The 27,132-nt window shown below is 46.7% G+C and overlaps 1 protein-coding gene across 2 annotated transcripts in view; it reads right to left on the bottom strand.

Annotated features, from left to right (window-relative positions):
- The window catches only part of MTHFD1L (methylenetetrahydrofolate dehydrogenase (NADP+ dependent) 1 like), a 598,574-nt gene that overhangs the window by 438,559 nt on the left and 132,883 nt on the right, over positions 1–27,132 (bottom strand). For both annotated transcript variants that reach the window (XM_063917907.1, XM_063917906.1), the window contains exons 9-11: positions 22,660–22,733; positions 22,480–22,577; positions 17,822–17,995 (exon numbers count right to left, since the gene is read on the bottom strand). In XM_063917907.1, the coding sequence (XP_063773977.1) occupies positions 17,822–17,995; positions 22,480–22,577; positions 22,660–22,733 (346 nt within the window). The remainder of the gene's footprint in view (positions 1–17,821; positions 17,996–22,479; positions 22,578–22,659; positions 22,734–27,132) is intronic.

Raw genomic sequence — 27,132 nt, 5'->3', positions numbered from 1 at the left:
GCATTAACCAAGAAAGGTGCTAATCCGTCCAAGTGGTCCGAGGAAGCTACACAGGCCTTTCACCTTCTGAAGCAACGGTTCATCTCTGCACCAGTTCTGAAACAGCCTGACACCGACTCTCCTTTTATCTTAGAGGTAGATGCCTCCTCCGTTGGAGTAGGAGCAGTGTTATCCCAGAAGGCCAAAGATGGACATCTACATCCTTGCAGTTTCTTCTCCCGGAAGTTCTCCCCAGCTGAGCGCAACTATGCCATTGGCGATCAGGAGTTGCTAGCCATCAAGCTCGCTCTGGAGGAGTGGAGATACCTGTTGGAGGGAGCTTCCCACTCAATCACCATACTTACCGACCACAAAAATCTTTTATATCTCAAAGGCGCACAATGTCTCAACCCTCGTCAGGCCAGATGGGCACTTTTCTTTTCCAGATTTGACTTTAAACTCCAGTTCTGTCCGGGTTCTCAGAATCGTAAGGCCGATGCCCTTTCCCGCTCATGGGAGCAAGAAAATGAGTCCGAGTCTGCAGACAAGCATCCTATTATTAATCCGTTGGCATTCTCCACGGTAGGGATGGACTCTACGCCTCCACCAGGGAAAAGTTTTGTTAAGCCAGTTCTAAGGAAGAAGCTCATGCATTGGGCCCATGCTTCCCGTTTTGCTGGACATACAGGCATTCAGAAAACCCTTGAATTTATTTCTAGGTCCTACTGGTGGCCAACTCTGAAAAAGGACGTTATGGAATTTATTGCCTCCTGCCCAAAGTGTGCCCAACACAAAGTCTCCCGCCAGTCGCCTGCGGGGCAACTGGTTCCATTATCTGTTCCCCGTCGACCATGGACCCATTTGTCGATGGACTTTGTTTCCGATCTACCTATCTGCAACAAGTTTAATACCATCTGGGTGGTAGTTGACCGGTTCACCAAGATGGCACATTTCATCCCTCTCACCGGTCTTCCGTCAGCTTCCAAGTTGGCTCAAGTGTTTATACAAGAGATCTTCCGACTTCACGGTCTTCCTGAAGAGATCATCTCGGATCGTGGAGTACAATTTGTAGCCAAATTTTGGCGAAGTTTGTGTCAAGCCCTCCAAGTCAAGTTAAAGTTTTCCACGGCTTACCATCCTCAGACCAATGGTCAAACCGAGAGGGTGAATCAGGACTTGGAGGCCTTCCTCCGTATATATGTGTCTTCCTCTCAAGATGACTGGGTTCAACTCCTTCCTTGGGCCGAGTTCAGCCACAACAATCAATACCATTCCTCATCTTCTTCTACACCATTCTTCATTAATTATGGATTCCACCCTAAAGTCCCAGAATTCCAACCGCTTCCCGCAACTTCTGTTCCAGCAGTGGATGTCACCTTGCGTCAGTTTTCAAATAACTGGAAGAACGTCCGCGCAGCCCTGCTTAAAGCCTCATTCAGGTATAAAAAGTTTGCCGATAGGAAGCGTAGAGCGGTTCCTGCTCTCAAGGTGGGTGATCGTGTGTGGTTGTCCACGAAGAATTTGAGGTTGAGAGTTCCCAGCATGAAATTTGCACCTCGCTACATCGGACCCTTCAAGATTGAACAAGTCATCAATCCTGTTGCCTACAGGTTACAGTTACCATCCTTCTTGAAAATACCCAGGACATTTCATGTTTCTTTGTTGAAACCGCTGATCCTGAATCGGTTTCATTCCGCACTTCCTCCAGCTCCCAAAGTTCAGACTCAACGGGGAGTCGAGTACGAGGTGGCCAAGATTTTGGACTCACGTTTCCGTTACGGTCAGTTACAATACCTCATTGACTGGAAGGGCTATGGTCCTGAAGAACGCTCTTGGACCAATGCCTCAGACGTCCATGCTCCTGCCTTGGTCCGAAATTTCCACGCAAAGTTTCCTTTAAAGCCTAAGAAGTGTCCTGGGGCCACTCCTAAAGGGGGGGGTGCTGTCACGATCCGGGTATCTGGACGCCATTACTTACCCTTCAGATGCCTCCTAAGGCTGGCTCAGCATTCCAGGACCGGATCCCGCTGTTTCTGAGTTTCCACATGCAGAATGTCAGAGTGGTGATTTCATCAGCCGCGGCCTCCGCTGTGCCCGCGTGGTTAAATGTGCGCTTGTCAGTCTGGCGTCTCCTGTCTCCTGTGGCCGGCGTCGCCATTACTGTTTCAATTCTCACATGGATTACAAACCAAACTTCCCTCCAAGTGTCTGCATGGGCGCAGCCATCTTGGTTTTTGTCATCTGATCATTTCCACCAATCTGCTGTCTGTATTGTTGATTTGCATAATTGCCTAGCCAACCCCTTCCTTGCTGCAGGTATAAGTAAGCTGTGCCTGAACAAGGAAGGCGTCAGTGCTTTGGTTGTCTAACCTAGTTCCAGTTTGTCTCTCTCCTGTGGTTGTCTTCCAGGTTCCAGCTCCTGTCTCCAGACTTCTGCTATAGAGACCCGCACCAGCATTCCATCTGCGGTGTAGCCTGACTCTCCGATCCATTCTGGACTCACCTGTTTCCAGCTACAGCAATCACCTGCTTCCAGCCGAGCTTCCAGCAGTGTACAACTTCTCTTAAAGGGCCGGTGTCCTTTCTGCAGTTTACCACTCTCCACCGGTATTATTATTTCATCGCTCTCAAGTCAATCACCTGCTTCCAGCCCAGCTTCCAGCAGTGTACAGCTTCCCTTAAAGGGCCGGTGTCCTTTCTGCAGTTTACCACTCTCCACCGGTATTATTATTTCATCGCTCTCAAGTTCGTTTATTATTTAACTGGTTCCAGCCAGTATCCACTCCGTACCAACAACAGTCTGGTTCCAGCCAGTATCCACAGCAGCCGTTTTACCTTCAGCAGCCCAGCCTTTCCTGGAACACCAGCTGGTACGATCCTGGGTTCTCTCCATTGCTACAGTCAGGCCTGGTAAGGACTTTCCAACTAGAAGATTATTAGAACTGTCTCACACTACCAGTGCCTGTGGCCCTTGCCACCCTGTAGTACCCAGGAACTGTATTATTGCCCTGCTGACTTTTATGTTTTCTTATTTTCTGCTGTGTTACGGAGTTTGTCATAATAAACATCATTGACTTTTATCCTGGTTGTCGTGGTCACGCCTTCGGGCAGTTATTCTACATGTTACTTACATGTCTAGGGGTCTGATACAACCTCCCAGGTTCCGTTAAATCTCAGCCCCTACAACTGAGGTTGCCTCCCGTCAACTCAGGCCCTCAGTTGTGACAGTAAGCACTGACCTAATGAATCCAGCCGGAGACCAGGATCAAGCGGCCAGGCCGATGCAAGAACTGGCAGCCCGACTTGAACATCAGGAGGCTGCACAGGGCCACATCATCCGCTGTCTCCAGGATCTCTCCACACGGCTGGATGGGATTCAAACGACCCTCCGTGGACCTGGCACGTCCGGTGCGTCCACTACAGTGACACCAGCTGTAACCCCACCCACCTTACCCATTTCCAGTCCACATCTTCATCTTCCAACGCCAGCAAAATTTGATGGATCTCCAAGGTTCTGCAGGGGATTTCTCAATCAATGTGAAATCCACTTTGAGCTTCTACCTGGCAATTTCTTCAGTGACCGTACCAAAATTGCCTATATCATCTCCCTTCTCAGTGGCTCAGCCCTTGACTGGGCATCACCTTTATGGGAGAAGTCTGATCCCCTGCTATCCTCCTATACTGACTTTGTAGCTACATTCAGGCGCATCTTCGACGAGCCAGGCCGGATAACATCTGCTTCATCTGAGATTCTTCGTTTACGCCAGGGAACACGTACCGTGGGACAGTATCTTATACAGTTTAAAATCCTGGCATCCGAACTGGCATGGAACGACGAGGCCCTGTATGCTGCATTCTGGCATGGCTTATCAGAACGCATCAAGGATGAGTTAGCTACCAGAGACTTGCCCTCTAAGTTGGATGAGCTAATTTCTCTTTGCACGAAGGTTGATCTACGTTTTAGAGAGAGAGCAACCGAGCGAGGAAGATCATCTACTCCTAAATCTTCTGCTCCTCCTTCTCGTCAACCATCTCCATCCAAGGATGAGCCTATGCAAATTAGTCGTTCCCGTCTGTCTCCTGCTGAGCGCCGAAAACGTCTCTCTGAGTCTCTTTGTCTCTACTGTGCAGCTCCGTCGCACACTATCAATGCCTGTCCCAAACGTCCGGGACTCCAGATCCTAGTTCGCCAAGGAGAGGGCCGGCTAGGAGTGATGATCTCCTCTCCATCTCCTCATGACTGTAACCTCCCAGTGTCGCTCCAAATTGCTCAACGTTACAGGAACGTCATTGCCCTCCTTGATTCCGGAGCAGCTGGGAATTTCATAACCGAAGCTTATGTTAAACGGTGGTCCCTACCCACCGAGAGACTGTCCTCGTCCATCTCTTTGACTGCCGTGGATGGCAGCAAGATTTTTGACGCAGTCATTTCCTTAAGGACTCTTCCAGTTCGTCTGAGAGTGGGAGTTCTTCATTCTGAGTATATTTCTTTTTTAGTGATTCCAAGAGCCACACATCCAGTGGTTTTAGGCCTTCCATGGCTCCGTCTCCACAACCCATCAATTGACTGGACGACTACGCAAATACTGGCATGGGGTCCCTCCTGTGCTGGGACTTGTTTAGCCAAAGTTCTTCCTGTTTGTTCTTCCTTCCCCAGGTCAACTGATGTTCCGCCTCCTCCATATCAAGACTTCACGGATGTGTTCAGTAAAGCCTCTGCTGATATCCTTCCTCCTCATAGAGAATGGGACTGCCCAATCGACCTCATTCCAGGGAAGGTTCCACCGCGAGGCCGAACTTATCCGTTGTCTCTGCCCGAGACACACTCCATGGAAGAGTACATCAAAGAGAACCTGGCGAAGGGTTTCATCCGACCATCTTCTTCTCCAGCCGGCGCAGGCTTCTTCTTCGTTAAGAAGAAAGACGGTGGTCTGCGTCCGTGCATCGACTACAGGGGTCTGAACGACATTACCGTCAAGAACCGATACCCTTTACCCCTGATTACTGAGCTCTTTGATAGAGTTAGTGGTGCAACCATTTTCACAAAGCTGGACTTGAGGGGTGCCTACAATCTCATCCGAATCCGTGAGGGTGACGAGTGGAAGACCGCCTTTAACACCCGTGACGGACATTATGAGTACCTCGTCATGCCCTTCGGATTGAGCAACGCTCCAGCAGTCTTCCAGCACTTCGTGAATGAGATCTTCAGGGACATCTTGTACCGCCATGTCGTGGTTTATCTAGACGACATCCTCATCTTTGCTAATAATCTCGAAGATCATCGTTTCTGGGTAAAAGAGGTTCTTTCCCGTCTCCGTGTCAATCACCTCTATTGTAAATTGGAGAAGTGTGTGTTTGAAGTTAAAACCATTCCGTTTCTAGGTTACATTGTGTCCGGTTCCGGACTAGAGATGGATCCTGAGAAACTCCAAGCAATCCAGAATTGGCCTATACCCTTAAGCCTCAAAGGGGTCCAGAGGTTCTTAGGGTTCGCCAATTATTATAGAAAATTTATACGAGACTTTTCCACCATTGTGGCGCCTATCACTGCATTAACCAAGAAAGGTGCTAATCCGTCCAAGTGGTCCGAGGAAGCTACACAGGCCTTTCACCTTCTGAAGCAACGGTTCATCTCTGCACCAGTTCTGAAACAGCCTGACACCGACTCTCCTTTTATCTTAGAGGTAGATGCCTCCTCCGTTGGAGTAGGAGCAGTGTTATCCCAGAAGGCCAAAGATGGACATCTACATCCTTGCAGTTTCTTCTCCCGGAAGTTCTCCCCAGCTGAGCGCAACTATGCCATTGGCAATCAGGAGTTGCTAGCCATCAAGCTCGCTCTGGAGGAGTGGAGATACCTGTTGGAGGGAGCTTCCCACTCAATCACCATACTTACCGACCACAAAAATCTTTTATATCTCAAAGGCGCACAATGTCTCAACCCTCGTCAGGCCAGATGGGCACTTTTCTTTTCCAGATTTGACTTTAAACTCCAGTTCTGTCCGGGTTCTCAGAATCGTAAGGCCGATGCCCTTTCCCGCTCATGGGAGCAAGAAAATGAGTCCGAGTCTGCAGACAAGCATCCTATTATTAATCCGTTGGCATTCTCCACGGTAGGGATGGACTCTACGCCTCCACCAGGGAAAAGTTTTGTTAAGCCAGTTCTAAGGAAGAAGCTCATGCATTGGGCCCATGCTTCCCGTTTTGCTGGACATACAGGCATTCAGAAAACCCTTGAATTTATTTCTAGGTCCTACTGGTGGCCAACTCTGAAAAAGGACGTTATGGAATTTATTGCCTCCTGCCCAAAGTGTGCCCAACACAAAGTCTCCCGCCAGTCGCCTGCGGGGCAACTGGTTCCATTATCTGTTCCCCGTCGACCATGGACCCATTTGTCGATGGACTTTGTTTCCGATCTACCTATCTGCAACAAGTTTAATACCATCTGGGTGGTAGTTGACCGGTTCACCAAGATGGCACATTTCATCCCTCTCACCGGTCTTCCGTCAGCTTCCAAGTTGGCTCAAGTGTTTATACAAGAGATCTTCCGACTTCACGGTCTTCCTGAAGAGATCATCTCGGATCGTGGAGTACAATTTGTAGCCAAATTTTGGCGAAGTTTGTGTCAAGCCCTCCAAGTCAAGTTAAAGTTTTCCACGGCTTACCATCCTCAGACCAATGGTCAAACCGAGAGGGTGAATCAGGACTTGGAGGCCTTCCTCCGTATATATGTGTCTTCCTCTCAAGATGACTGGGTTCAACTCCTTCCTTGGGCCGAGTTCAGCCACAACAATCAATACCATTCCTCATCTTCTTCTACACCATTCTTCATTAATTATGGATTCCACCCTAAAGTCCCAGAATTCCAACCGCTTCCCGCAACTTCTGTTCCAGCAGTGGATGTCACCTTGCGTCAGTTTTCAAATAACTGGAAGAACGTCCGCGCAGCCCTGCTTAAAGCCTCATTCAGGTATAAAAAGTTTGCCGATAGGAAGCGTAGAGCGGTTCCTGCTCTCAAGGTGGGTGATCGTGTGTGGTTGTCCACGAAGAATTTGAGGTTGAGAGTTCCCAGCATGAAATTTGCACCTCGCTACATCGGACCCTTCAAGATTGAACAAGTCATCAATCCTGTTGCCTACAGGTTACAGTTACCATCCTTCTTGAAAATACCCAGGACATTTCATGTTTCTTTGTTGAAACCGCTGATCCTGAATCGGTTTCATTCCGCACTTCCTCCAGCTCCCAAAGTTCAGACTCAACGGGGAGTCGAGTACGAGGTGGCCAAGATTTTGGACTCACGTTTCCGTTACGGTCAGTTACAATACCTCATTGACTGGAAGGGCTATGGTCCTGAAGAACGCTCTTGGACCAATGCCTCAGACGTCCATGCTCCTGCCTTGGTCCGAAATTTCCACGCAAAGTTTCCTTTAAAGCCTAAGAAGTGTCCTGGGGCCACTCCTAAAGGGGGGGGTGCTGTCACGATCCGGGTATCTGGACGCCATTACTTACCCTTCAGATGCCTCCTAAGGCTGGCTCAGCATTCCAGGACCGGATCCCGCTGTTTCTGAGTTTCCACATGCAGAATGTCAGAGTGGTGATTTCATCAGCCGCGGCCTCCGCTGTGCCCGCGTGGTTAAATGTGCGCTTGTCAGTCTGGCGTCTCCTGTCTCCTGTGGCCGGCGTCGCCATTACTGTTTCAATTCTCACATGGATTACAAACCAAACTTCCCTCCAAGTGTCTGCATGGGCGCAGCCATCTTGGTTTTTGTCATCTGATCATTTCCACCAATCTGCTGTCTGTATTGTTGATTTGCATAATTGCCTAGCCAACCCCTTCCTTGCTGCAGGTATAAGTAAGCTGTGCCTGAACAAGGAAGGCGTCAGTGCTTTGGTTGTCTAACCTAGTTCCAGTTTGTCTCTCTCCTGTGGTTGTCTTCCAGGTTCCAGCTCCTGTCTCCAGACTTCTGCTATAGAGACCCGCACCAGCATTCCATCTGCGGTGTAGCCTGACTCTCCGATCCATTCTGGACTCACCTGTTTCCAGCTACAGCAATCACCTGCTTCCAGCCGAGCTTCCAGCAGTGTACAACTTCTCTTAAAGGGCCGGTGTCCTTTCTGCAGTTTACCACTCTCCACCGGTATTATTATTTCATCGCTCTCAAGTCAATCACCTGCTTCCAGCCCAGCTTCCAGCAGTGTACAGCTTCCCTTAAAGGGCCGGTGTCCTTTCTGCAGTTTACCACTCTCCACCGGTATTATTATTTCATCGCTCTCAAGTTCGTTTATTATTTAACTGGTTCCAGCCAGTATCCACTCCGTACCAACAACAGTCTGGTTCCAGCCAGTATCCACAGCAGCCGTTTTACCTTCAGCAGCCCAGCCTTTCCTGGAACACCAGCTGGTACGATCCTGGGTTCTCTCCATTGCTACAGTCAGGCCTGGTAAGGACTTTCCAACTAGAAGATTATTAGAACTGTCTCACACTACCAGTGCCTGTGGCCCTTGCCACCCTGTAGTACCCAGGAACTGTATTATTGCCCTGCTGACTTTTATGTTTTCTTATTTTCTGCTGTGTTACGGAGTTTGTCATAATAAACATCATTGACTTTTATCCTGGTTGTCGTGGTCACGCCTTCGGGCAGTTATTCTACATGTTACTTACATGTCTAGGGGTCTGATACAACCTCCCAGGTTCCGTTAAATCTCAGCCCCTACAACTGAGGTTGCCTCCCGTCAACTCAGGCCCTCAGTTGTGACATATATATATATATATACATATATATATATATATATATATATATATATATATATATATATAGAGAGAGAGAGATAGATAGATATATAGATATATATATATATATATATATATATATATATATAGAGAGATATATATAGAGATATATATATATATATAAGATTTTACTTACCGATAAATCTATTTCTCGTAGTCCGTAGTGGATGCTGGGACTCCGTAAGGACCATGGGGATATAGCGGCTCCGCAGGAGACAGGGCACAAAATAAAAGCTTAAGGATCAGGTGGTGTGCACTGGCTCCTCCCCCTATGACCCTCCTCCAAGCCTCAGTTAGGATACTGTGCCCGGACGAGCGTACATAATAAGGAAGGATATTGAATCCCGGGTAAGACTCATACCAGCCACACCAATCACACCGTACAACTTGTGATCTGAACCCAGTTAACAGTATGATAAACGCAAAGGAGCCTCTGAAAAGATGGCTCACAACAATAATAACCCGAATTTTTGTAACAATAACTATATACAAGTATTGCAGACAATCCGCACTAGGGATGGGCGCCCAGCATCCACTACGGACTACGAGAAATAGATTTATCGGTAAGTAAAATCTTATTTTCTCTGACGTCCTAGTGGATGCTGGGACTCCGTAAGGACCATGGGGATTATACCAAAGCTCCCAAACGGGTGGGAGAGTGCGGATGACTCTGCAGCACCGAATGAGAGAACTCCAGGTCCTCCTCAGCCAGGGTATCAAATTTGTAGAATTTAGCAAACGTGTTTGCCCCTGACCAAGTAGCTGCTCGGCAAAGTTGTAAAGCCGAGACCCCTCGGGCAGCCGCCCAAGATGAGCCCACCTTCCTTGTGGAATGGGCTTTTACTGATTTTGGCTGTGGCAATCCTGCCACAGAATGTGCAAGCTGAATTGTACTACAAATCCAACGAGCAATCGTCTGCTTAGAAGCAGGAGCACCCAGCTTGTTGGGTGCATACAGGATAAACAGCGAGTCAGATTTTCTGACTCCAGCCGTCCTGGAAACATATATTTTCAAGGCCCTGACAACGTCAAGCAACTTAGAGTCCTCTAAGTCCCTGGTAGCCGCAGGTACCACAATAGGTTGGTTCATGTGAAATGCAGAAACCACCTTAGGTAGAAATTGAGGACGAGTCCTCAATTCCGCCCTGTCAGAATGAAATATCAAGTAAGGGCTTTTATATGATAAAGCCGCCAATTCTGACACACGCCTGGCTGAAGCCAAGGCTAACAGCATCGACACCTTCCATGTGAGATATTTTAATTCCACAGTGGAAAGTGGTTCAAACCAATGTGACTTTAGAAAACTCAACACCACATTGAGATCCCAAGGTGCCACTGGAGGCACAAAAGGAGGCTGTATGTGCAGCACCCCTTTTACAAATGTCTGAACTTCAGGTACTGAAGCCAGTTCTTTCTGGAAGAAAATCGACAGGGCCGAAATTTGAACCTTAATGGACCCTAATTTTAGGCCCATAGACAGTCCTGTTTGCAGGAAATGAAGGAAACGACCCAGTTGAAATTCCTCTGTAGGGGCCTTCTTGGCCTCACACCACGCAACATATTTTCGCCAAATGCGGTGATAATGTTTTGCGGTTACGTCCTTCCTGGCCTTGACCAGGGTAGGGATGACTTCTTCTGGAATGCCTTTTTCCCTCAGGATCCGGCGTTCAACCGCCATGCCGTCAAACGCAGCCGCGGTAAGTCTTGGAACAGACAAGGCCCCTGCAGTAGCAGGTCCTTTCTTAGAGGTAGAGGCCACGGTTCGTCCGTGAGCATCTCTTGAAGTTCGGGGTACCAAGTCCGTCTTGGCCAATCCGGAACCACGAGTATAGTTCTTACTCCTCTCCTTCTTATGATTCGCAGTACTTTTGGTATGAGAGGCAGAGGAGGGAACACATACACTGACTGGTACACCCACGGCGTTACCAGAGCGTCCACTGCTATTGCCTGAGGGTCCCTTGACCTGGCGCAATATCTGTCCAGTTTTTTGTTTAGACGTGACGCCATCATGTCCACCTTTGGTTTTTCCCAACGGTTTACAATCAGGTGGAAGACTTCTGGGTGAAGTCCCCACTCTCCCGGGTGAAGGTCGTGTCTGCTGAGGAAGTCTGCTTCCCAGTTGTCCACTCCCGGAATGAATACTGCTGACAGTGCTATCACATGATTTTCCGCCCAGCGAAGAATCCTTGCAGCTTCTGCCATTGCCCTCCTGCTTCTCGTGCCGCCCTGTCTGTTTACGTGGGCGACTGACGTGATGTTGTCCGATTGGATCGACACCGCCTGACCCTGAAGCAGAGGTTTTGCTTGACTTAGGGCATTGTAAATGGCCCTTAGTTCCAGAATGTTTATATGAAGAGACGTTTCCAAGCTTGACCACAGGCCCTGGAAATTCCTTCCCTGTGTGACTGCTCCCCAGCCTCTCAGGCTGGCATCCGTGGTTACCAGGGTCCAATCCTGAATGCCAAATCTGCGGCCCTCTAGTAGATGAGCACTCTGCAGCCACCACAGGAGAGACACCCTTGTCCTTGGCGACAGGGTTATCCGCTGATGCATCTGCAGATGCGATCCGGACCATTTGTCCAGTAGATCCCACTGAAATGTTCTTGCATGGAATCTTCCGAATGGAATCGCTTCGTAAGAAGCCACCATTTTCCCCAGGACCCTCGTGCACTGATGCACTGAGACCTGTCCTGGTTTTAGGAGGTTCCTGACTAGCTCGGATAACTCCCTGGCCTTCTCCTCCGGGAGAAACACCTTCTTCTGGACTGTGTCCAGAATCATTCCTAGGAACAGTAGACGTGTCGTTGGAATCAGCTGCGATTTTGGAATATTTAGAATCCACCCGTGCTGACGTAACACTACCTGAGATAGTGCTACTCCGACTTCTAACTGTTCCCTGGATCTTGCCCTTATCAGGAGATCGTCCAAGTAAGGGATAATTGAAATGCCTTTTCTTCGTAGAAGAATCATCATTTCGGCCATTACCTTGGTAAAGACCCGAGGTGCCGTGGACAATCCAAACGGCAGCGTCTGAAACTGATAATGACAGTTTAGTACTACAAACCTGAGGTACCCTTGGTGAGAAGGGTATATCGGGACGTGGAGATAAGCATCTTTGATGTCCAGAGACACCATATAGTCCCCTTCTTCCAGGTTCGCTATCACTGCTCTGAGTGACTCCATCTTGAATTTGAACCTTTTTATGTAAGTGTTCAAGGATTTCAGATTTAAAATTGGTCTCACCGAGCCGTCCGGCTTCGGTACCACAAACAGCGTGGAATAATACCCCTTTCCTTGTTGCAGGAGGGGTACCTTGATTATCACCTGCTGGGAATACAGCTTGTGAATGGCTTCTAGAACTGCCTCCCTGTCGGAGGGAGACTTTGGTAAAGCAGACTTCAGGAAACGATGAGGGGGAAACGCCTCGAATTCCAGTTTGTACCCCTGCGATACTACCTGTAGAATCCAGGGATCCACTTGCGAGTGAGCCCACTGCGCGTTGAAATTTTTGAGACGGGCCCCCACCATATCTGAGTCTGCTTGTAAAGCCCCAGCGTCATGCTGAAGACTTGGCAGAAGCAGGGGAGGGCTTCTGCTCTTGGGAAGCGGCTGCATGGTGCAGTCTTTTTCCTCTTCCTCTGCCCCGGGGCAGAAAGGAGTGGCCTTTTGCTCGCTTGTACTTATGGGAACGAAAGGACTGAGATTGAAAAGACGGTGTCTTTTTCTGCTGATGTGGAGTGACCTGGGGTAAAAAGGTGGATTTCCAGCCGTTGCCGTGGCCACCAGGTCCGATAGACCAGCCCCAAATAACTCCTCCCCTTTATACGGCAATACTTCCATGTGCCGTTTGGAATCCGCATCCCCTGACCACTGTCGCGTCCACAACGCTCTTCTGGCAGAGATGGACATAGCACTTACTCTTGATGCCAGGGTGCAAATATCCCTCTGTGCATCACGCATATATAATAATGCATCCTTTAAATGTTCTATAGTTAACAAAATATTGTCCCTATCCAGGGTATCAATATTCTCAGTCAGGGAATCCGACCATGCGACTCCAGCACTGCACATCCAGGCTGAGGCGATTGCTGGTCGCAGTATAACACCAGTATGTGTGTATATACTTTTTAGGATATTTTCCAGCCTTCTATCAGCTGGTTCTTTGAGGGTAGCCGTATCAGGAGACGGTAACGCTACTTGTTTAGATAAACGTGTGAGCGCCTTATCTACCCTAGGGGGTGTTTCCCAACGCGCCCTAACCTCTGGCGGGAAAGGATATAATGCTAATAATTTTTTAGAAATTAGCTGTTTTTTATCGGGAGAAACCCACGCTTTTTCACACACCTCATTTATTTCCTCTGACTCAGGAAAAAACATTGGTAGTTTTTTCTCACCCCACATAATACCCTTCTTTGTGGTACTTGTAGTGTCAGAAAGGTTCAATGCCTCTTTCATTGCCGTGATCATGTAACGTGTGGCCCTACTGGACATTACGTTTGTCTCGTCACCGTCGACACTAGACTCAGTATCTGTGTCAGGGTCTGTGTCGACCCACTGAGGTAACGGGCGTTTTAGCGCCCCTGACGGTGTCTGAGACGCCTGGACAGGCACTAACTGATTTGCCGGCTGTCTCATGTCGTCAACAGTTTTTTGCAAATTGCTGACATTATCACTTAATTGTTTAAATACAATCATCCAGTCAGGTGTCGACTCCCTAGGGGGTGACATCCCCAACGCAGGCAACTGCTCCGCCTCCACATAATTTTCCTCCTCATACATGTCGACACACGCGTACCGACACACAGCACACACACACACCGGGAATGCTCTGATAGAGGACAGGACCCCACTTAGCCCTTTGGAGAGACAGAGGGAGAGTCTGCCAGCACACACCCAGCGCTATATATATATATATATATATACAGGGATAACCTTATATAAGTGTTATTCCCTTATAGCTGCTGTTAATTATTGTTATTTGCTGCCAACAATGCCCCCCCTTCTCTTTTTTACCCTGATTCTGAAGCAGGACTGCAGGGGAGAGTCAGGGAGCCGTCCTTCCAGCGGAGCTGTGAGGGAAAATGGCGCTTGTGTGCTGAGGAGATAGGCTCCGCCCCTTCACGACGTCCTTATCTCCCGCTTTTTTGTGTAAAATGGCAGGGGATTAAAATACATCCATATAGCCCAGGAGCTATATGTGATGTATTCTGTTTTGCCACCTAAGGTATTCTGTTATATTGCGTCTCAGGGCGCTCCCCCCCCAGCGCCCTGCACCCTCAGTGACCGGAGTGTGAAGTGTGCTGAGAGCAATGGCGCACAGCTGCGGTGCTGTGCGCTACCTTAGTCTGAAGACAGGATGTCTTCTGCCGCCGATTTCACCGGACCTCTTCGTCTCTTCTGGCTCTGTAAGGGGGACGGCGGCGCGGCTCCGGTGACCCATCCAGGCTGAACCTGTGATCGTCCCTCTGGAGCTAGTGTCCAGTAGCCTAAGAAACCCGATCCACTCTGCACTCAGGTGAGTCCGTTTCTTCTCCCCTTAGTCCCACGATGCAGTGAGCCTGTTGCCAGCAGGACTCACTGAAAATAAAAAAACCTAACTAAACTTTTATTCTAAGCAGCTCAGGAGAGCCACCTAGATTGCACCCTTCTCGGCCGGGCACAAAAATCTAACTGGGGCTTGGAGGAGGGTCATAGGGGGAGGAGCCAGTGCACACCACCTGATCCTTAAGCTTTTATTTTGTGCCCTGTCTCCTGCGGAGCCGCTATATCCCCATGGTCCTTACGGAGTCCCAGCATCCACTAGGACGTCAGAGAAATATATATATATATATATATATATATATATATATATTAGGTAGATAGATAGATAGATAGAGAGATAGAGAGATAGATAGATAACAATGCACAGTAAAGATTGGATGTATGTCACAGGGTACTTGTACTAAATAACCCTGAATGTATGCACTTGTTCTTAACTAACACTGTCTAGACGACATGTAGAATACTTAAGTGTCCTGTAAATGCACAGCAGTGATGAAGCAGGCGGCATTACAGAGGAGGCATTGCCCACCAGTCCCAGAGTCAGCGTAGCATTTGTGTAATGGCACCCAAACGCTGACAGGGAGTGAGGGAGAGAGAGAGATGCTGCTCCAAGGCGGGAACAATTACTCTAAATGGCGCCCAGGGGCTGAGGGAGGGGCTACAGGTCAGAGCCTTATTCCCTTGCTGGACTTCACCACCGGGTGCTGTGGGCCATAATAAAACTGTTATATTATATAACCGACCTCTGCCCCTGCCCTGGCGGTCTAGTGGGGTCCATGTACCAACACAGTGTCCACGCCAGCGCGCGCGGCCCACCTCCTAATGGCCGCGCCGGATCGCGATTTTCGGCAGGTCCCGTTTGGGGCACCCTCTTACCTCCTCCCTTGATGCGGACACGCGATCCTGGAGAGCTGCGGCAAGTGTGTGCCCTAGGTGAAGAACTGGAGCCTCCGCTGTAAGTACCCGGCAACCAGGGACGGCGGAGTAGACAGCGCCGCCGGGTAAAGTGATGGAGCTGCAGCAGGAGATGTCAGAATGACATCTAGCACTAAGTGTGCCTCTGCTGCAGCCCTTGAAAACTTCTATCTTCTTTTTAAAAAGCTCTTCTCAGGGATGCTGGAGCAGCCCTGCCTATTAGTGTCCTGCCTGCAGGGCACCAACTTACAAACTGAGCTCCTGTGCACGGAGGCGGGGTTATAGAGGAGGCGGCGCTGAGCATCTTGGGAACAGTCAAAGCTTTTAGCCCAGAGGTTCCCAAACGCGGTCCTCAAGGCACCCCAACGGTCCAGGTGTTAATGTATCCATCCTTGGCCACAGGTGACTTAATTAGCACTTTAGTCAATTTGATTTAGCCATCTGTGCTGAGCCATGGATATACCTAAATCCTGGACCTCTGCTTTAGCCTGTTGGTGCCTCGGATCAAGATCCTACTCTACACCTTGATGTTATTCCCTGTGGAACCCCAGTGTACCCCGCTGCAGAAACAGCTATGTAAAAATAATAATAATTTTATTTATATAGCGCGCTTTCTCCAAAAGGACTCAAGGCGCTTTACAGACATCAAAAACAATGCACATAATACAGAATATTTAAGTAAGACAGCAATAGATAAGCCACACAGACATAATAAAAGAAAACCTTAAGCACACAGAAAGCATAATGCAGGATTGGTGTAGGCATTTTGGGTAATAACTTCCAAGGGTTATTAGAGAAATTAGAAAAACATAACCTTACCTGTTGCATAAAAGTTAGGAAGAGCGTAACAGCAGAGTAAAGCTGCACTTGTTCGATCCCTGCTGATCAGGTAAAATGCTCCCGATCAGCCAGGCTCTGTGTGTATCCAGCTGTGCCCCTGTGACCTCCTGTGAGACGCGGGGAGTTAACTGCTCCACTATGGGTATCGGGAGGTTACATGTGCAGCACATAAGATGCAACCTCCTGGTCCCGAATGTTGCAGGAGCGTTATAAGCGGTTTATTGGCTACATTTGCACAGAGTACACAACTATACAATCATCAGGCATTCAACAGATATCGTGAGAACGGGCCGACAATTGTATAGGTATCTAGCTTTAGAAGTAAATTGGGTATATTTTGGTAAGACACGTTTTACTATAGGCAAAGAACAGATGCAAAGTTTTGATAACTAGTGTAAACATCCCCTAATTTATGCCATGATAAAACATAATGATAAAACAGCATTCAACATCTATGTGCTACGGATATAATATTGTAATACACGTTTCAACACTAGGGGCGAGGTGGAAAGATTAAGGTTAAGCAATTCCTAATTTCTGAAAGACCCAGCAGCACGCACACAGTGTACCATAAGGAATGTTCTCTATATGAATCTTAACAACTGCAACCCCCGGAAGGCAGGGCCGGATTAACAATGGGGCGGATGGAGCTGCAGCTCCAGGCCCCCCATTGAAAATAGGCCCACAGGCTCCAATGCACTGCAGCCAGTGTTGACCGGAATATAGTTTTCTGCAGTTGGTAGGTGCAACGGGATCAGAACGAAATCCCGCTGGACGGGATCCCGGCGGTCGGAATCCCGACCAGCACAATCCTGACAGGGGGGCGAGCGCAACGCAGCCCCTTTATTCCGACCGCCAGGATTCCGTCCGGCGGGATGTTGACCACATCCCGGTGCAACATTCTGTAACATAAATGTAAGACATGAGAGCACAAGCCCTTATTTCTTTCAACAACTAGGGGGTATATTCAATTGAAGTCGAAAGCTGCCGTCTGTCGAAAAGACGTCAGTTTTCGAAAAAAATTTAGGTCGGAAGGGGTTCCGACCTATTCAATCTAACCCCAAATTGTTTGACAAGGGAGGGCGCGGGCAGACAGGGGAGAGCAGCGCTACAGCAGCGGCTATATATATGCTGTAGCGCTGCTCTCCCCCGTCTGCCCTCGGCTCTCCCCCGTCTCAGCTCCCGCATCTCAATTCGACTTTTTTTAAAGTCGAATTGAGACTGCATTGAATAGCCTAGGTCTGATCTATTCCGACAAATTAAATGTCAGAATGGATCAGACTTCAATTGAATATACCCCTAGAACTCTGAAATCTGCAAACATGTAAGAATCTTTTTTTTCCATTGACATTCCAGACTACTTAAAGGATAATTAGCACCATTAATTCATAAAATCTAGTAATTTAGCCAAAAGGTGAGCAAATAGAGACAAGTGTTGTGTACTTTCCATTGCTCTGTTCCCTATCATGTGACATTTCTGCAGCTGGGTATCCCTACTTGCCCAGCTCGATCCAGAGCTAGAAGAAATAAGTTAGGCAAATGGAGCATGGGAGATACACAACAGTTTATTCTATAAGCTAATTTTTGGGCTGAGTTACAAGATTATTCAGTTGGACCTTAGCAGAAGGACCCTCATTTTTATTCTTATCAAACTGTAACACAGAAGTCCTATAAAACACACAAATGCATATTAATTTTAAATTGGAGAAAAAATACATAAAACCAACATTGACAATTGTCCCAGTTGTGCAGTCTTACCCAGCAACTAAGACGTATTTCCCATTTGGCTGCTCCTTTAACCTCTCTAGAACAGACAGAAGTACTTTGGCTTTGGAGCGGCCATACATCTCAATTTCATCTGCAAGCAATCCTACCTCCTTGGCAAGCACATTGACCGCTTTTGGACTCTGTCCTCGGGAAATCATAATGTCACTGAAAAAAAAAAAAAAAAAAAATCTGATCAGTGGAAGGAGTTGAAGAGCACACCCCATGCCAAATTGTTATGGGCAAGCTTAGCAATTACCTTTCATAAAAGGGAAAATAACCATATTACAGTGCATACATTTCTTCACACATGCTGAAACTCATCCACTTTCAAAATGGCATGGTAATACAGTGTATGCTAGATTTCCATAAAAGCCTGTGCATCTTTGTTATGCCCCCCTAGAGCCACCTCTTTCAAATTTAGGGGTACATTCAATTGAAGTAACTGCCGTCTTGTCGGAAAGACGGCAGTTTCCGACTGTTTTAGGTCGGAAGTGGTTCCGACCTATTCAATGCTACCCCCTTTTTTCCCGAAAGTCAGGAAATCCAACTTGTTGGAAAACCGTCGAAAATCACCTAAACCAGTGATGGCTAACCTTGACACTCCAGCTGTTGTTGAACTACACATCCCAGCATACCCTGCATCAGTTTTAGCATGGACAAAAAGCAAAACTATAGCAGGGCATGCTGGGATGTGTAGTTCAACAACAGCTGGAGTGTCAAGGTTAGCCATCACTGACCTAAACCGATCCACGTGTATTGTCGGAAGCGCAGCAAAAACCAACAAGTTGTCGGAAACGGGGCCAAAATGTCAATCCGACTTCAGTCAGATTGGCGGAGGGATGCAGCTTGGCTGCCGAGCTGAATGGAAGCAGCTTGGCAGAGCTCCGGGACAAGTAAGTATCCGAGTGTGTAGTGAAGTGCTGGAGTGCTGCTGCGGAGCCGAGGGACGAGTTCATCGGCCCTGCAAGTTGCAGCTCACCCCTTTCATAGACGCTGCGGCCAAGAACTCCCTGTCTACCATGACCAGACGTGTGCCTACCTCCGGTCCGTCTGGCTGAGGTCGTGCCTGCGGACCTCCCCTCCACTCACCGACGGCTGCCTCTGACTGCCTGGGGAGTCCCTGACCGGCTTTGGACGCTTTTCAGACGCAGCCACGAGCACCCACGAGGTGAGCTACTCGAACCACACTGCGTGCCCAGCGCGTCCATTTGTTTTCCAGCTGGCAGTTAAGAATTACATTGGGTCGAGAATGGCCAAATCCGAGAGGATTGAATATACCCCATTGGTGGAAACTTTTAGGAGCAACAACAGTTCAGCCATGAAATTGCAGGCCACCAGAGATCACAGAGTAAGACCGCTACGTACTGAAGCTCTTTAGAAACTGCCTCTAGCAGCACAAAAACTATTCCAATAGGAGCTCCATGGATTGAGCTTCTATGGTTGAGCAGCCACACAAAAGCCTCAGATCATAATGCTGAACATATAAAGCAATGGAAATGCATTATCTGGAGTGACAAATCACAGTTCAAATCTGACTTTGGATTCTAGTACCAATGCATATTGCCAACTGTAACATATGATAGAAGAGGGAGTAATGTTTTGGGGATGTTTTCCACTTTGTGGCCTGGACCACTTGGCTCCAGTGAAAGAAAACCTTGATGCTATTGCATACAATTACATTCTAGTAAATTTTGTGTTTCCAACTAAGGGGGTCATTCCGAGTTGTTCGCTCGCTAGCAGATTTTAGCAGCATTGCACACACTGGGCCGCCGCCCTCTGGGAGTATATTTTAGCATGGCAGAATTGCGAACGAAAGATTAGCAGAATTGCGAATAGAAATTTCTTAGCAGTTTCTGAGTAGCTCCAGACCTACTCACAGATTGCGATCAGCTCAGGCCCTTTCGTTCCTGGTTTGACGTCACAAACACGCCCTGTGTTCGGCCAGCCACTCCCCCATTTCTCCAGACACTCCTGCGTTTGTCCCTGACACGCCTGCGTTTTTCCGCACACTCCCAGAAAATGGTCAGTTTCCGCCCAGAAACACCCACTTCCTGTCAATCACACTCCGAACACTACAACGATGAAAATTCTTTGTTCGGAGATGAGTAAATCTACTAAGTTTTGTGTTAAAATACTTAGCGCATGCGCACTGCGTACCATGCGCATTTTAGCCTTAATCACTCCGTTGCGAAAATAGTCAACGAGCGATCAACTCGGAATGACCACCTAAGTGGCAATAGTCTGCGGAAAGCTCCTGCTACAGCATGACATCACATCTGTGCACAAGACAACGTTCATCAAAAAATGCTTTGTCAAGTTTCATGTGAAAGACGTTGAGTAGCCTGCTCTGAGACCTTAATGCAAGCCCATCGGCCACATTTAGGATGAACTGGAACGTTGATTATGAGCCTGTCCTTGTTGACCAGCGTCAGTGCCCGACCGCCCAGCTCTTTTGCCTGAATAAATAAGAATCCCTACAGCGATGTTCCATAATCTAACAGAAAGCCTTCCTAGAAGAGTAGATACAGCAGCAAAGGGGAAACCAACTCCAAATGAATGAGATATTCAACACGCTCATATGGGTGTGACGTTCTTGTGTCCAAACACTTTTGCCCATGAAGCGGATGATGTTTATATGCTACTCCCTGAATAGAACCTTGTGCTAAAGACGTTTGAGGGTTATAACAACCGTGTACACTTGCACAGTATCCGCTGTAATGGATGGATGCAAGATGATCCTCTTCACAGAACTAGAGCTCAACGTACCCATTTTAAAACACAAATATATGTGTTTGCAAACACATACAAGTGGGAATAATATAAGTCTACATATATTTATGATTGATCCGGTACCCAGTAAAATGACAACCGGACGCTCTTCTAAGCCTCTTGTTAATAAGGCCAAATATACTGTATATTAAATACAAGGAACACCAGGAGGATGCTCAATGTACAATGACAAATCTTAATGCTTATAGCAATTATATTGTTTGTGCTGAACAACTTATTACAGTTTCAGTCCTGAATACTTATACGCGAGATGCTTGGGTCCCGTGCAATCTGCTTGTAACGCCTTAGAACCTTGACTGACCAAATTTATGTTCTTTTAACCAAGTCTTCCTTGGATGGCTTTAATTAGGATGTCCAACTATGTAGGTAAATTCCTTGCTCTTTTAGAAACAGACCTAAATTACTTCAACCTCATGTATATGCAACTTGTAAAAAGATTGTGGTGTCAAAATAGAAAGGGTTCCAACCCCACAAACCAAGGGCTGATTATGGAGACAAGACAGCACTCAATAATAGGCATGGAAAGTGGTGCAAGGTTCAAATATATCAGCAACACAAGCACTCACTCTTTTCCCAAAGAAATATAGTGACATAACCAGCACTCACATTTCGAAGAAAGATTTATTGGGGGGGGGGGAATGTATAATAAATATATTATATATACACACACACACACAACAAAAACGAGGCGGCACTCAGAGATTTGATGATATTATCATCAAATCTCTGAGTGCTGCCTCGTTTTTGTTCTGATAATGGGGGTTGCAAGACCCAGGTGGAAGGCATCAGAGTAAGCAAGCCCTAGGAGGCATCCAGAGTGCCGGCGCTACGTTGGAGTCACATCTTTGGAGGATAGATAAGGGTGTGTCTTACCTACTTAATGGATTTCAGTGCGTTTTTCCACTGCAGCCTGGAGCTGCTGAAAGCATGTGACTGATTAACCGGAGCATATGTGAACTCTCCAAAGAATAAAAGCTTGTCTGGGGAATGTATCTGTAAGACAGACACCGGAAAAGCTGGCCGGTAACTAGGGAGAAGGTCTCTGTTAGATAGTGAAAGGGCTCTTTGGGATGCGTGAAGAGCGGAGGACCTTCGACAGTGGCTAGTATGAACATTAACTGTATGATGGTAACTGGTCTGCGACCATCCTTACGAAATAAACCATAGTGTACATGTCCAGAGTCCGTGTGTGCTTCTACTACACAGTATCATTGTCACATACACACACATACTGTACATGCACACCCATCAGCCATAACATTAAAACCACCTGCCTAATATTGTGTATGTCCCCATTTTGCTGCCAAAACAGCTCTAACCCATCGAGGCATGGACTACACAAATCCTCTGAAGGTGGCCTGTGGTATCTGGCACCAAGGAGTTAAAAGTATTTTAAGTTGCAATGTGGGTCCTCCATGCCTAAAATCTGGGGAATTTTGAGTCACCACATTGAACTCTGTCATGTTCCCCAAACCATTCCTGAACAATGTTTGCAGTGTGCCAGGGTGTATTAGGAGCTGAAAGAAGCCACTGCCGTCAGAGAATACTGCTGCCATGAAGTGGTGTACTTGATCTGCAACAATGTTTAGGTCTGCTTCCCTTCTGTAAAGCTACACAATAAAATTTATAAATAAATATATTATTTTTCTCTAATAAACTATAGTTGTCCTTTAGGTTTTCATGTGTCCTCCTTCAACCTCTGGGGTGTGTTCACCTCTTGAATGTGCTTTTGTGAATGACAAGTATAATTTTTTACCTATTGAGATTCTGGTATATGAATACTATATAATGTATACCTTAACCATGCACTCCAACAGAACTAATGATTTTACTTCAGCATATTACATTTAGATGCATACCTAGGAACAGGAGAGACTGGCTGTAACTTTAAACAACGAAGATCCCAATTCTTGTACTTTTGAGCATCAAACCATCTTTTACTGCTCTCTGCAAGATTCTGAGAGGAGGGGACAAATAGTTATCAAACATAAATCAAAGATTCTCCACAATTCAGTTTCCTATTTTTGTTTATCACTGACCTCCAGTCTTCGAGCTGCTGCTAGTGGTCCTACAGCTTGGCCAACTAATCCATCACTGCTCTGTTCAGAGCCACCTGAATAAAATGAAAAAATAAATAAATATAAATGTCAGAATGATCAACCTGTGGACACTAAAAATGTGCCTCATGGAAAGACTACTAAATATGGATTTGATGATTCGCCCTCCCAGTGCTCGAAGTGGTGGTACGAAAGTTTGAATGGAAGATACACTGGATCTTGTGGTCTCCATAACATGGGATTTCAATTAGAGCTCTTGTAGTGGGTATATGCTGAAGAGTTGTATGGCACTGAGGTTCCAAAGCAACATAATAGGACAGCCAATCTCCTGTAGGGTTGATGAATTCCACTGAATAATTGCTGGAGCCTTTACCATTTGTTAGACAGTCCACTACTGACTTATATGTCCTCTCCTTGCCAGTGAATTAGAGTAGTATGTACCAGTTTACAGCCACAGGGAGGCGTGTGATGTTAAAAGCTTTCTCAATATTTAATGGAACTGTTTAATCTTAATAATGTGGGAGTTTTCCCTTTATTAAACTACTATGCCGTCATGCATATCATAAGTAAGTGACCACATAACATTTCCATGTAACATACAGCTTACACTCAGCTGATAACTGACTGTTCTATATCAAGCAGGCATCTATAATCTAAAGCTGAGTGACATCACAAATTCAGTATATGATGTAAGTCAGCCTAGGCAGTACAACTGTATATGTACTTTGTTTTGGATCTATAGCCATCCACTTAATTTCATATATTTTACAATAACTCCTAAATATATAAAAAAGGAAAGAAAAAAAATGCACACAGTATGTTCAAATACTTCACACACACACACTTACATGTGTATTGCCCGGAAAACCACCTCCTCTTAGCCAGCAGCTTATATTATGACAACCACAGCAACTAGAGCTGCCGCCACTACATGCAGTTTACGGGACAGAGCAGAACTGCTGCACATGCCCAGTGGTAGCAGCTTCTTTGACTAAGTTTGCTGTGTCTGTGGATCTGAGCCCTCAATCAATGCACTGGACCAGAGAGTAGCTGCCAGGAAGAGGATATAGGCGCCTTACCACAAGGTGGGAGAATATGTGCTCAGAAAGTGCAGTTCTGACTCCTACTGGTTCTATTATTTTTGTGTATTTATTTATTTGCTATGGGATTAACCATTTCCTGACCAGTTATTTTATTTTATATTAGTTAAATATGTTTAATACAACCTATACTACAAACCAATGGTTTCTTGGGGTGCCTTGGGGCAATTGCAGGGGTGCCCTGGGTTGGTGGTCCAGGACCAAATCAAATTATTTTTGGTCAATGTAATAAACAAAACCAATGATTGTAGCTTCCAATCATAAAATATTAATACTATATTCCATACAGTATCCAGTGTATAAAAAGACCAATGTATTTTAAAGTCCAGGGTTGGTACTAGGTTCTTCTACTGCTCTGGAACAACACAAAAAAGAGAACTAGAAGGTTAAGTTGGGGTGCACTGAATAGATTTAATGGGTTAATTGATGTATTAAAACTTAGCTAAGTTTTAATACATCAATTAACCCATTAAATCTATTCAGTGCACCCAACTTAATAACCTTCTTCTAGTTCTCTTTTTTGTGTTGTTCCAGAGTCTGGTTACATTAGGGTCGCACCCCCAGAGAGGAAAAAAGTCTAATTCAGAAACACGATTATTGGGGATGTCATAAGTTTTCTTTTATACAAGATTTTGATACACCTTTACAAGTGTGCAGATGTACTTCTCTCTACTTGTTTAACTCTTCTACTGCTCTACCAGAATACCGCCCTTGTTCCAATGTACCTCAGAATGGGAGAATGCATTTAAAATCAGGTAGTAAAATGTAAAAAAAAAAAATTTAGCAAAAAAAAAAAAAAAAAGTTTTACTTCCAGACTGCCTTTTAGAATCCCAGCAATGTTGGAATATGACCACGGCTCCGTTTAGAAATTCCTGCAAACTACAGAGATCTGTCACAATGATGAAGATGACGTTTGGCTTTAAGGAGGGATTCTAACGCTGCAATTGTGAAGACACAAAATACAATTCCACTTTCTGTAGAACCATTTGGACGAATATAAACCGATAACTCATTTCTTGGTTTGGATGCAGAAAATGCTGTAATAGATAAATGGCCTTCTAATAAACGCACTCTTTAAGAATAACCGACATACTTTACAACCATCATTTAGAATACATGTCTACTCGTTCCTAAAAATATTATGCATTAAATAGCTATTTTCTGATTTTCAAGTTATAAACAATGTAATAAGCACACTTTCAGAACATGTAAAAAAAATGTATAGAAGGTTTGATGTTATTAACCAATGTACATATTTCAATGAGTTTGTGGTATACAATGGTTCACAGAGTGTAGAGAAAAAAAAAGAAAAAAAAAAAAAAAAAAGATTTATGGTAGACTTACCATAGTTCAAATCTCTTTCTGCGAGGTACACTGGGTTCCACAGGGAATACATCCGGTGTAGAATTGGATCTTGATCCGAGGCACCAACAGGCTAAAGCTTTGACTGTTCCTAAGATGCATTACTCCACTCTCCGGCATGCTCGTCCTGACGACTGAGGAAATCTGCTTCCCAGTTGAGGACTCCCGGAATGAACACTGCCGATATTGCTGGCAGATGGCGTTCTGCCTAGCGAAGGATTTTTGACACTTACATCATTGCCATGCAGCCTCGAGTGCCGCCTTGATGATTTATGTATGCCACCGTAGTGGCGTAGTCTGATTGTACTTAAACAGGCCTGTTCTGTATCAAGGGCAGGGCAAGGGTCAAAGCATTGAACACTGCCCGCAATTTCAGAATGTTTAATCAGGAGGAGAGATTGCTCCGCAGTCCACCGACCCTGGAGAGAGTGGTGCTCCAGCACCTCGCCCCAACCCCGCAGGCTGGCGTCCGTTGGACCCAGTTGGGGATCCAGAAGGGATGGACTCTCCTCAACTGTTGGTCCTGTAGCCATCAGCCCAGTGACAGACGAGCCTCCAGAGTCAAGGAGATCATTTGAGACCTGATCCGATGAATCACTTGGAGAGGCTTAAGCTCTGCAGAGGGCGGGAATGAAATTGAGCGTACTCTGCCATGTCGAAAGCCGACACCATGAGGCCTAGTACCTGCATTGCCGAGTGTATTGACACTCTTGGGCGAGATAGGAAGTATCTGATCCTGTCCTGAAGTTTCAGGACTTTCTCTGGGGACAGAAACAGTCTCTGGCTGTGTGTGTCTAGCAGTGCCCCCAGGTGCACCATTCTCCGGCGAGTACTTCTTCCAGTTGATGAGCCACTCATGGGCTTGTAGGAAATAGGAATAGGACCATCATTTCCAGATGACTGAGGAGAACATCTTGGGTGTTTGCCAGAATCAGCAAGTTGTCCAGATACGGCAGGATCATGATTCCCTGATGAAAGAAAAAGGGCCGTCATAACGGCAATGACCTTGGTGAAAATCCGAGGGGCCGTGGCCTGGAATGGATAATGTAGGTTGCCAATTGCAAACCGCAGATATTGCTGATGCAAAATGGCAACAGGTATGTGCAGGTAAAACATCCTGTATGTCCAGGGATACAATATAGTCCTCGGGTTCCATGGCCAGTAAAATAGAACGCAGGGTTTCCATGCGAAATTTGGACACCCTCACAAATTTATTAAACGATTTGAGGTTGAGTATAGGCCGGAAGGACCCATTTGGTTTCGGGACTAGAAACAGGGTTGAATAGTATCCCCTGCCTCTCTGGGACAGGGGTACCGGGCACTACCACTTCTGTGTCCTGAAGGGACCAAATGTAGAGCTTTTGCTTTCAACGGATCCGAAGGGATAGCTAGCGAGCAGAACTGGCGAGGGGGACGTCTCTTGAAAGAGATTGCATACCCGTGAGAGACAACTTCCCGCACCTAGGCATCCGAAGTGGTCTGTAACCAGGCCTGGGCGAACTGCAGAAGTCGGCCCCCAACCCTGGGATACCCATGCGCCCCGTCATGCAGCAGGCTTGTTTGTTTGGAAGCAAGCTGATGAGCGGCCCAAGATGTTTAGGTTCGGGCTTAATTTGGAAGTACGAGCCTGTCTCGGGTGCGCCTGACCCTTTGCTTTGCCTGGAGGTCGAAAGGAACGAAAAGTGGTACTATTTGCCTTCGGTGCAGAAGGATTAGTACTGCGGAGAAACACAGTATTAGTAGTCGCCAAATCCATCACAATCTTATTCAGATCCTCCCCAAAAAGGATGTCTCCCTTAAAAGGAAGCATCTCCAAGGTCTTTTTGGAGTCCAGGCCCACATTCCAGGACCTCAACCACAGAATTCGGTGAGCCAGGACGTGGTAGACGCCTTGGCTGCCATTACACCTGCCTCAGAGGACGCCTCCTGAATATAGTGGGAGGCTGCGGTAATATGAGACAGATATTGTATGGCAGTGTCAGAAATATCCTG

Source organism: Pseudophryne corroboree, chromosome 4 (genome assembly GCF_028390025.1).
Source record: "Pseudophryne corroboree isolate aPseCor3 chromosome 4, aPseCor3.hap2, whole genome shotgun sequence".
In the NCBI taxonomy this organism is placed as follows: domain Eukaryota; kingdom Metazoa; phylum Chordata; class Amphibia; order Anura; family Myobatrachidae; genus Pseudophryne; species Pseudophryne corroboree.
Note: the sequence above shows the minus strand (reverse complement) of the source record. Positions and strands in the feature narration are given on the sequence as shown.